Source organism: Ovis aries, chromosome 1 (genome assembly GCF_016772045.2).
Source record: "Ovis aries strain OAR_USU_Benz2616 breed Rambouillet chromosome 1, ARS-UI_Ramb_v3.0, whole genome shotgun sequence".
Lineage (NCBI taxonomy): Eukaryota > Metazoa > Chordata > Mammalia > Artiodactyla > Bovidae > Ovis > Ovis aries.
In genome coordinates, this window is record NC_056054.1 from 18608944 (window position 1) to 18619137 (window position 10194).

General features: G+C 52.7%; 2 protein-coding genes across 5 annotated transcripts; both read left to right on the forward strand.

Moving 5' to 3' along the window:
• The first annotated feature begins 1254 nt into the window (after positions 1–1254).
• DPH2 (diphthamide biosynthesis 2) lies at positions 1255–4848 on the forward strand. Of its 3 annotated transcripts, XM_027968890.2 has the most exons (6): positions 1255–1638; positions 1837–1949; positions 2466–2689; positions 2887–3570; positions 3661–3837; positions 3919–4848. In XM_027968890.2, the coding sequence occupies exons 1-6, from the start codon at positions 1492–1494 to the stop codon at positions 4041–4043; spliced, it is 1470 nt and encodes a 489-aa protein (XP_027824691.1). In that variant the 5' UTR covers positions 1255–1491; the 3' UTR covers positions 4044–4848. The 3 variants fall into 3 exon arrangements, with proteins under 3 accessions (XP_027824691.1, XP_060257366.1, XP_027824698.1); XM_060401383.1 differs by having other exon boundaries at positions 3661–4848; XM_027968897.3 differs by lacking the exon at positions 2466–2689 and having other exon boundaries at positions 1634–1638.
• Positions 4849–6827: 1979 nt separating this feature from the next.
• On the forward strand, positions 6828–10133 carry ATP6V0B (ATPase H+ transporting V0 subunit b). Of its 2 annotated transcripts, XM_004001894.6 has the most exons (8): positions 6828–6984; positions 7742–7790; positions 8023–8106; positions 8234–8311; positions 8516–8585; positions 8698–8749; positions 8960–9150; positions 9835–10133. In XM_004001894.6, exons 1-8 carry the CDS (start codon positions 6918–6920, stop codon positions 9859–9861), a joined length of 618 nt encoding a protein of 205 aa, XP_004001943.1. In that variant the 5' UTR covers positions 6828–6917; the 3' UTR covers positions 9862–10133. The 2 variants fall into 2 exon arrangements, with proteins under 2 accessions (XP_004001943.1, XP_060257931.1); XM_060401948.1 differs by having other exon boundaries at positions 8960–10133.
• Positions 10134–10194: the final 61 nt, after the last annotated feature.

Below are 10194 nucleotides of genomic sequence, written 5' to 3' on the forward strand. Positions count from 1 at the left end.
AGAACTGGTTACTCCCATGTTTGTCTCAGTCTTTCTGTTCTTTTCCCAGTCTCTGTGCAAGTTCTGTGTCCTATATTCTTCATCCTCATTCAGTCTCTTCCCACACCAGCCAGCATCAGCCTCCCTTTCATGTCATTCCCTGAAGTAACTCTGTGCTCTTTCCCTTACCCCTCCTCCACCCCATTCATACCTTTTGGCTTTTTCATTTCTCCTGGGGTATGTGGAGATGTTTCACATTTTGTCCTTTTCTTCTGTAACATGACACCCAGGTGTCTTCTTCCTCCCGGTCATGACCAAATGTTTTATGTATATATATATATATATATATATATATATATATATAAAACCTGGAAGAATTAGGGTTGGAAAGAATGGTTTCTGAAATCAGACCTGGGTTTGGTACTGATTGTGTCACTGACTTGCTGTGTCTTATTAGGCAGTTATCCTCTTTGAACCACAGTTTCATCATCTGTAATATAGGACAACTCACTCCAAAGACTAAACTCAAAATGTGAGTCCCTGGTGAACAAAAAGTGCTCAGTTCAGTTCAGTTTAGTCGTTCAGTCGTGTCCGACTCTTTGCGACCCCACGAATCGCAGCACGCCAGGCCTCCCTGTCCATCACCAACTCCCGGAATTCACTCAGACTCACGTCCATCGAGTCAGTGATGCCATCCAGCCATCTCATCCTCTGTCGTCCCCTAGTGCTCAATATTTGCCTAATCTACAGACTGTTATGAGGATAATAGCGGATGATTTCAGTACATGTGTTATGCAGAGGACCGCTTTATGAAGTTTTATATCGAAATTAGTTTGCTCTTGCAATCCTATTAAAAGTACTACTGAGGAAACAAGTCATAAAGACGTTGAATAACTTGAGTAAGTAGTTACGTGGCATAGCCCAATATTCAAACCCAGGCAGTTTGGTATTTAACTTAAAAATTATGCAGTGCCACCTCCCAAGGTGATAGAGTGCACACGAAGTCCTTAACAGTGTAGGCGGATAGGAACTGCTCAAACCGGCGTAGTTATTTTCAGGCAATCGGTGTGTCTGAGGGGGCATGGAGGCTGAACGGGAACACCAGCGCCAGGAGACGAGGGCCAGGAGAACTACAACACCCACAAGGCTCCGCTCTTCCTCTGAGGCACTTCCGATTGGTTTCAGGCTCGGAGACCGACCATTGGTTCTCGGGATGGCTTGGCGGGGATTGGCCGTGCAGGTTTAGACGGTTATAATTGCCCGCAGTCCCGCCTCAAACACCCGGAAGTAGTCTCCAGGGGAGGCCCATGTGTAGTGGTAAAGCGGAGAAACAGGAGTTGCCATGGGAGAGGAGCTGGTTAAAGGGCTTAGGGCAGATTGACTCCCCAGTGCCTCCCCGCCCACCATCCCCACCAATCGATCCTGACCCCTTGAGGGCTGTTTTTGAGCACGCGGGACCTGAAGCTGACGGAGGGAGGTTCCGATTGCCTGCTGCCACCCAAACTGTGCCTCATGGAGTCTACCTTCAGCAGCCCTGCAGAGGCGGCGCTGCAGCGAGAGGCAGGCTCTGCCGGGCTGCGCACTCCTCTTGGAGACCTGGACCGAGTGTACGAGCTGGAGCGAGTCGCTGGATTTGTCCGCGACCTGGGATGTCAGCGGGTGAGGGCATGTTGGGGAGCGGATGGGTCTACCAGAGGACTGGGATCTTGGGGTAATTTTGTGAGGCTGGGAATGGGGGAGATGCTTCGCTGGATGGAGGGGCTTGGAAGGTTAGGTAGGGACTCCTGGAAAGGTTTCCCTTGAAGACACCTTCGGTGCAGGAGAGGCTGTTCCTGACTCCATGGTACATGCTTACAGGTGGCCTTGCAGTTCCCTGACCAGCTATTGGGAGATGCTGGGGCCGTGGCAGCACGACTGGAGGAGGCTACCGGGTCGAAGATGTTCATTCTGGGAGACACAGCCTATGGCAGGTGTGAACTTGAGCTTGAGTGTCGAGGGTGAAGTAGGGATCCAGGGCTGATGGTGTTTCTCCTTTATGACAGTGTCTGCCCTCAATAGCTTTGTTTCTCCTTCATGATGATTCCTTTCCTGATACTAGCTCTTCTTAGTGACACTGTCTTTTCATTTTTAATTGGAGGATGAGATGGTTAGATAGCATCGCTGACTCAATGGACATGAGTTTGGGTACACTCCGGGAGTTGGTGATGGACAGGGAGGCTTGGCGTGCTGTGGTTCATGGGGTCGCAGAGTCGGACACGACTGAGCAACTGAACTGACTGAATTGCTTAACAATATTGTGTTCATTTCTGCCATACATCAACACGTATCAGCCATAGTTTACATACATCCCCTTCCTCTTGAATGCCCTGCTTAGCTCCCACCCCGTCTTTTCATAACATGGTTTTCTTCACTGACCACATTTTCCATTGATGACAGCAATACTTTTCTTAATGAGAAGCTCTCTCATGATGGTATCTTCCCTGCAGCTGCTGTGTGGATGTACTGGGTGCTGAGCAAGCTGGAGCTCAGGCCCTTGTACACTTTGGCCCTGCCTGCTTAAGCCCTCCTGCCCGCCCACTGCCTGTGGCCTTCGTCCTTGGTCAGCGATCTGTAGCCTTGGAGCTCTGCGCTAAGGCCTTTGAGGCCCAGAACCCAGACCCCACAGCGCCTGTGGTGCTGCTCAGTGAGCCATCCTGTGCCCACGCCCTGGGTGAGGGTTTTGCTTGTGCATGCGGTAGGGTGGGCTGACCAGTTTGTGCCTTAATTCCTCCATTTCAGTACACTCCTGTGTAGTTCTCAACATGGGCTGGGCCCCAGCCTCTCCTTTTGGGTCCCAGTTAGTCTCCTGGGGATGAGGGGGATCCCGTTTTACCAGGCCCCAACCCTGACACCACCTTCTTCTTCCAGAGGCCTTGGCCACCCTTCTGCGCCCACGGTACCTGGACCTGCTTGTCTCCAGCCCAGCTCTTCCCCTGCCAGCAGGCTCCCTCAATCCAAATCCTGAGCCCCTGGAGCGTTTTGGGCGCCGCTTCCCTTTGGCTCCAGGGAGGTGTCTGGAAGAGTATGGTGCCTTTTATGTGGGGGGTTCTGAGGCCATCTCTGACCCTGATCTTGACCCAGACCTAAGCCGGCTGCTTTTGGGCTGGGCACCAGGGCGACCCTTCTCCTCCTGCTGCCCAGACACAGGTCGGACTCAGGATGAAGGTGTCCGGGCTGGGCGTCTAAGAGCACGCAGACGCTATCTGGTAGAGAGGGCCAGAGATGCCCGTGTGGTGGGGCTGCTGGCGGGCACCCTGGGTGTGGCCCGACACCGGGAGGCCCTGGCACACTTGCGGAATTTGACACAGGCTGCTGGCAAGCGTAGCTATGTGTTGGCCCTTGGGCGACCCACGCCTGCCAAGCTTGCCAATTTCCCTGAGGTGGACGTCTTTGTGCTGTTGGCCTGTCCTCTGGGTACCCTTGCCCCACAGCCTTCTGGCGGCTTCTTCAGGCCTGTATTAGCACCATGTGAGCTGGAAGCTGCCTGCAACCCTGCATGGCCACCTCCAGGCCTGGCTCCCCACCTCACACATTATGTGGACTTATTGCCTGGTGAGTGGTGGGGGCACTGCCTAAGCTAGAAACACTTGGGGCATGAAGCTGGGGGGCCGATATGAATCTTTTTTCCCCCCTCCCTTCCAGGCTCTCCCTTCCATGTGCCCCTCCCTCCAGCTGACTCAGAGCTGTGGGACGCCCCAGATGTATCACTCATTACTGGGGACCTCCGACCCCCACCTGCCTGGAAGCCATCAGATGACCCTGAGTGCTCAGCCCTGACCCTGAAGCCCCAGCTGGAGCTGGCTGAGAGCAGCCCTGCAGGTGAGTGTGGCAGATCTCCACTCCCATCTGAACCCTTGCCCCCTGTTCAGGTCATTCAGCCTCAACCCCCTCCCTCTGCAGCCTCATTCCTTAGTTCCCGGAGCTGGAAAGGACTGCAACCCCGCCTGGGTCAGACGCCGGTGACAGGAGCTGTAAGTGGAAGACGAGGAATTGCCATCGCCTACGAGGATGAGGGAAATAGCTGATACCACGTGGGACCAGAGCCACAGGTGGACTTAAGACCTTTAGTGCTCCCTGCACCAACCTCACTCTTCTGCCAGGATCCTTGAAGGAGCCTCTCACTGAGGCAGCCCCTCACTGAGGACAGGCTCCAGCTCTGTCTTGTCTTGTCCTGTCCTGTCACTGGCACAAGGCTTAGCCCATACTGGCTTGGTAAAGGTCTGTTGTTTGACGAGGGAACAGCTTTAGGTCTTCCCTGAAGCCTCTGGGCTGTCTGTTCTCCTGGGAGCAACCCAAGACCTTTGGCCAATCCAAGTTCCTGCTGTGCAGTTGAGGGTCTGCCTTTTTCAAAGGCAGGTGCTAGATGTTTTAGACCACGGTTTTTCAACCTTGGCACTGTTGATGTTTTGGGCCAGATGATTGTTTGTGATGGGCTGTCTTGTGCCTTATAGGATGCTTCGCAACATCTCTGGTTTCTGCCCAATAGATGCCAGTAGCAAACCCTCTCCAATTATAATAAACAGAAATGCCTCCACATGTTGACAAATGTCCCCTATGGGGGCAAAAGCATCCCCAGTTGAGAATCACTGGTCTAGACTTAGCTACACAATACATGTGGTTTTCAAACATAAATTTGAATTAAGATTAAAAGCTCAGTTTCTCAGTCACACTAATCATATTTCAGTACTCAGATAGCCACATGAGGGGACGGCACAGATCCAAGACATTTCTATCACTGCAGAAAGTTCTGTTGGGCACTGCTGGTCTACACTGACTCCAGTTCGTTTCTCAGGGAGGTCACAGAAACTTGAATAAACCAGATAATTTTTCTCCTTGTTTTCTTTTTATTTATCAAATACTTCAAGTCCTGCACAGGTCCTGTTGGTTGAGATCTGAATCATATTTGATAGGAGTCCTGTCCTCACAGTGTAGCTGGGAAGAGAGGCAGCTAAAAAGGCAATTACCACAGGGTGAAACAGTATTCTTTATGTGGAAGGAAGTCCCCAGGGGCAGCTGGAGCCCAGAAGAGGCTTCTTAGAGGGTGTTACCTCAGCTGGATCTCTTGAAGGAAAAAAAAAATCAGAAGTAATGGAGTGAAAAGGATATTTGGACAAAGGGTACACCATGCTCAAACACACAGGCATAGACCATCATTGTGGGTACTTAAAGCAAAGTGGAGTTGCTAGGTCTTAAGGGTTTAGAGGGATGAAGTGAAAATGACTAACTATTTCCCTGCATTTGCTGAAAATCTGGACATATTGGCATTGTCCCCCTGGTGGCTCAGATGCTAAAGAATCTGCCTTCAACTCAGGAAACCTGGGTTCGATCCCTTGGTCAAGAAGATTCCCCTGAAGGGAATGGCTACTCATACCAGTATTCTTGCCTGGAGAATTCCATGGACAGGGGAGCCTTGCGGGCTACAGTCCAGGGGTTGCAAAGAATCAAAAACAGCTGACTGACTAACACTGTTAGGGTGTTGTAATTTCTGCCCTCAAGGATTGCACAGTCTATTGGTAGAGGCAGTTCTGTAAATTGATTGTGGTAATCAGGACAAGGTGGGCACCAGTCGTATATTCTACCAATAGGGATTGAACACCCAGGGTGTGCCAAGCACTGGAAACCAGCAGTGAGTTTAGGAATCCTTTCATGGTTGCTTACATGTTTGTGGTGGAGAAGACAGACCAGTATGCAGAATGGTGATAAGGGCTATGGAGCAATATAACACTGAGAAGGAGTGTAAGAGAAGGGGCTACAGTATTAAACAGGATGATCAGAGAAGACTTTGAAAGTGAGCAAAGACTGAAAGAAGTTTTGAGTGAACCATGTGAATAATCAGAAGAAGCTGAGGGAACAAGTGCAATGCATTGAGGGTACGTTTGTGTTCAAGAAATAGCCAGGAGGCCAGTACAGCCATTGGAAAAGACCCTGAAGCTGGGAAAGATTGAGGGCAGAAGGAGAAGGATAGGACAAAGGATGAGCTGGTTGGATGGCATCATCGACTCAGTGGATATGAGTTGGAGCAAATTCTGGGAGATAGTGAAGGACAAGCCTGGTGTGCTGTAGTCCATGGGGTTACAAAGAGTCACGACTTAGCGACTGAACAACAGGGCGGCCAGGGGAGGGAGTTAGCAAGAAACTATTCGGCAACGCAATCAGGGTAAGAAGCCTGGTAGACCATTGTAAGGACCATGGTTTTTATTGCGAGGGAAAGGGGAGCCACCGAGGTATTTAAAGAGAGTGACATGATCTTATTGAAGTTACGTAAGAATCGCCAGGGTGGCGGGAGACCCTAGAGCGGGCGCACCCCCCTGCTTCTGGCTAGGGAAAGCTTTCTGGAAGAACGTATCTTAAGATCATTAGGTGTTGGCCGACCTTGGGGTGAGCACGAAGAAACGTGCTTTAGGCAGAGGAAACAGCATGAGCTCAGCGAGGAACGGAGCAGACACCCTCGCGAGCTGGGTGGGACGGTCAGGGAGGAGGCCCGCGGGATCAGCACTGGCTTGGAGGCTAAGCTAGGGCGGCGGTGAGCAGGCTCGGGTGGAAAGCAGGGCTGGTGGGCCGGAGCTGGGTGGAGTGTCCGGGAGTACAACAAGCGGGCGCGGCCCTACCCTTGATGGACCGGCCAGGCAACGATCGAGGTATTTAGCAAGAAAGGTTTCGGGCCGCGAGACTACGATCACCACAATCCTCTGCGCCTGCAATTCTGGCGTCGCCAAATTCCTAGACCGCCGGCGACGAAGCGCCGGGCCCGACGTGAGGTCACGTGATGCCCGCGGGTCACGTGGATCAGTCAGGTGACACCGCGGGGTGGGCCGACGGGCTACGGGAAGGACGGCGGACGCAGGGACGCGGTTTGAGCTCAGGCCCCCCTCAACCCGCGTCCCGCCGTCTTTGCCGCCATGACGGGGCTAGTGCTGCTCTATTCCGGGGTCTTCGTGGCCTTCTGGGCCTGCCTGCTCGTCGTGGGTGAGGCCGGGCCCTGGAGGGCGGGGACGGCTTCGGGCCGAGATGACCCGGCTGGAGCCCAGCGGGGAGGTTGGAGTGTTGGGAATATTAGGTCCTGACGCGGGTTCCAATACCTCAGGCTCCTGGACTTGCCTCGCGTCTGTCTGGGCCCCTAACCCGGACAGAGGAGGCTCGTATCTGCAGCTACTTGAGGGGGGCCGGGCGCGGGCGGGGCTCGGTGGGGACCGCGAGCGATCGCAGCCCTGGTCCCCTTCTGTCACTGGGCTCCGTTCCCCAGCTTCCCGCGCCCTCCCTGTCTTGCTCCGGACGGGCCTGCCTGGGTCGCGAGCCAGCTGCTCCAGTTCCTCTTTTCCCGGTCGTTTTGCCCTCCCCCCACACCAACAGCGTGTTGAGTAAACAGCGGCTCAGACTGGGCTGGCTGCATCTGGTGTGGCCTGGCCCGAGCTATTGCTCCCTCCCCTCCTCCAGGGTATTCAGGCCTCCTACTGGCTCCCCTTGACGGGTCTCCGTCTGGGATATGGTGTCACAGAGGGAGATAGGTTCTTGAGAGAATGGCAGAAAATGGAGGCCTGAGCAGAGGAATCTGTATAGGCAGCTGTGGTTTCATTTTGGGGAGAGCCAAAGGACTCTGTCTTGACTTAGGTGTATGCAGTCCTTTGGGAAGCTGGCCCATCTCCTGGGCAGCAACGTCTTGCCTAAGTTGTGGAGCTTCTGTCTAGAGAACAGGCCCCTAACCCCGTTTTTCTCATTGCTGTAGGAATCTGCTACACTATTTTTGACTTGGGCTTCCGCTTCGATGTGGCATGGTAAGGGAGAGGTTTCCTCTAGGAGCTTCTTTGACACCTGCTGTCTCTGATCTGAACTCTTTCTCTCCCCACCTGCCCCCGCCCCCCAGCTGTCTGGGGTGTGGACCATTGGGAAATATGAAGTGTTTTGTTTCAGCATCCAGGACTGGAGGGGTTGGAGTAGGGTCTGGGTGGATTTTGTGCCCACTCCTCCATAAGGACTGAATTGTCTTTCCCCCTGTCTGCACACCAGGTTCCTGACGGAGACTTCCCCCTTCATGTGGTCAAACCTGGGCATTGGCCTAGCTATCTCCTTGTCTGTGGTTGGGGCAGCATGGTGAGTGTTGGGGTCATGGGACAGGGGAGGGGCTGAATCATAGCAGGGGGTGTCATTGGGTTCTTAGTCATCTTGGGGGCAATGACAAGTTTGGGCTTCGCTCATTAGTTTCTTATTTGTCCTTCAGGGGCATTTATATCACTGGCTCTTCCATCATTGGAGGAGGGGTGAAGGCCCCCAGGATCAAGACCAAAAACCTGGTCAGGTAAGTGTAGGACCCTTGTAAGGTTGTCAGAACCAAGTGGGAGCTGCCTGTGTATTTGACCTACATTACATGTTGCTCCTGACCAGCCTTCTGATGGGGTGGGATGTCAGTGGGGGAAGGTGGTTGGAGATTTTCCAGGGAGGAAGGTTGGCTTCTTTCTCATCTCTTTCTCTTCACCCCCTAACTCCCCATTACCACTGCCAGCATCATCTTCTGTGAGGCTGTGGCCATCTACGGCATCATCATGGCAATTGTCATTAGCAACATGGCTGAGGTATGGAAGACTAGGTGGTATGGGTATCAGTTCCAGTGTGTTTTATATTGCTTGGTTGGGGAGGGGGAGTGGAGTAGGGAATGGTTTCTGATTATTTCTCTGCCTCCCTCAGCCTTTCAGTGCAACTGACCCCAAGGCTATTGGCCATCGAAATTACCATGCAGGTAGGTAGGTGTGTGAAGGCAGAAAACTGGGGCTTCACAGATGATTCCCCCTCCAGCGCACATCCCAGCTTAGACTCTTCATTTTGATTTTCTTTGGCCTGCTTTGCAGAGTTGGGGTGGTGGTTGGTCCCATTAGTCCATGTTGGATCCTTGCCTTCATTTTTCCCCTGTGTCTGATTCGATATCAGTGCTCCCTTTCCATCCCTCCAGGTTACTCCATGTTTGGGGCTGGCCTCACAGTGGGCCTGTCTAACCTCTTCTGTGGAGTCTGCGTGGGCATCGTGGGCAGTGGAGCCGCCTTGGCTGATGCACAGAACCCCAGCCTCTTCGTAAAGATTCTCATCGTGGAGATCTTTGGCAGTGCCATCGGCCTTTTTGGGGTCATTGTTGCAATCCTTCAGGTGCTGAATCCCCCTGGGGAGCCTCTTTCCTTGTCCCCAACCCAGTCTCACCCTTCTTCTGGAGGAGCCACAGTGCTCCCTTCTACATCTGTAACCATAAGACCCCTGCACAGCTTTCGCTGCCTCCTCATCTTCTGGTTTTCTGCTTTTGAAGCTTTCCATTTATTTCTGTCTTTAACATGGCATCACTGATAACATCTTTTTTTGTCTGTTACATTGTTTCTATGTATGAAAGATGTGGTCTCTTTTCCTGTTCTGTTGTTTCTTCTGTTCCTCTGTGTCTTTGTGGTCTAGACCAGGTTGGGATCTTGTCTGTTGTGGTCTGTCTTGGTGTGTTTGACTGTATTTTCAGTTGGACAGCATGTCTGAGATGTGTGTATCTTGTTTGTCTGACAGTGTGTGAGTGTGGCTAAGGATCAGCCTGAGGATCTTGAGCGTGACTGTGGGCATCTGACTGAGTTGACTCTTAAGAAACTGGCATGTCCATATGCCACTTCTCTGCATCGAACCTTGTAGTTGTCTCTCTGTCCCCGTTCACTGTGTTTGTCAGAGCATGTCCATCGTGGTCCAGTCATCCGCTGGCTGTGGCCTGGCCATCCTGCCATGGGTCTCATCTTCTGTTGTATATCATCGTCTAATCAATTTTTTTGCCCCTGCCTGATTTCTCCTTTTCTTCTTTTGCAGACCTCCAGAGTGAAGATGGGTGATTAGATGGTCTGTGTGGGTGGGGCCGTGCCTCACTCGTATTTATTTGTGATTTTCCCCGGGACAGCTGGAGCTGTGCCCCTTAGGCTTCCAGGGGGCTCGGTGTTCGGGGCCACCCTATACTCACTTCGTGCCGCCTGTCGGTTTGGAGGCTCTGCCTGGCTGGACCCTCAGTGTGGGGAGGGGGCTGCAGATGGCTGTGCGGCTTCACACCTGTGTCCCTCCCCCACCTCGTCTTCCCAGTGTTTGTGAAATAAACGTGCTATCGGTCTGGGTCAGTGCTGCTGCTTTTGTGTTCCTTCGCCACCACCTTTCACAGAAGAAGGGTAAAGAGACTTG

Coding starts and splice junctions, on each gene's coding strand:
- DPH2 (XM_060401383.1), top strand. CDS start 1,492: ATGGAGTCTACCTTCAGCAGCCCTGCAGAGGCGGCGCTGCAGCGAGAG. Junction 1,639..1,836: donor GCGACCTGGGATGTCAGCGG/GTGAGGGCATGT, acceptor ACATGCTTACAG/GTGGCCTTGCAGTTCCCTGA. Junction 2,690..2,886: donor ATCCTGTGCCCACGCCCTGG/GTGAGGGTTTTG, acceptor TTCTTCTTCCAG/AGGCCTTGGCCACCCTTCTG.
- ATP6V0B (XM_060401948.1), top strand. CDS start 6,918: ATGACGGGGCTAGTGCTGCTCTATTCCGGGGTCTTCGTGGCCTTCTGG. Junction 8,107..8,233: donor TCTGTGGTTGGGGCAGCATG/GTGAGTGTTGGG, acceptor TTTGTCCTTCAG/GGGCATTTATATCACTGGCT. Junction 8,586..8,697: donor TCATTAGCAACATGGCTGAG/GTATGGAAGACT, acceptor TGCCTCCCTCAG/CCTTTCAGTGCAACTGACCC.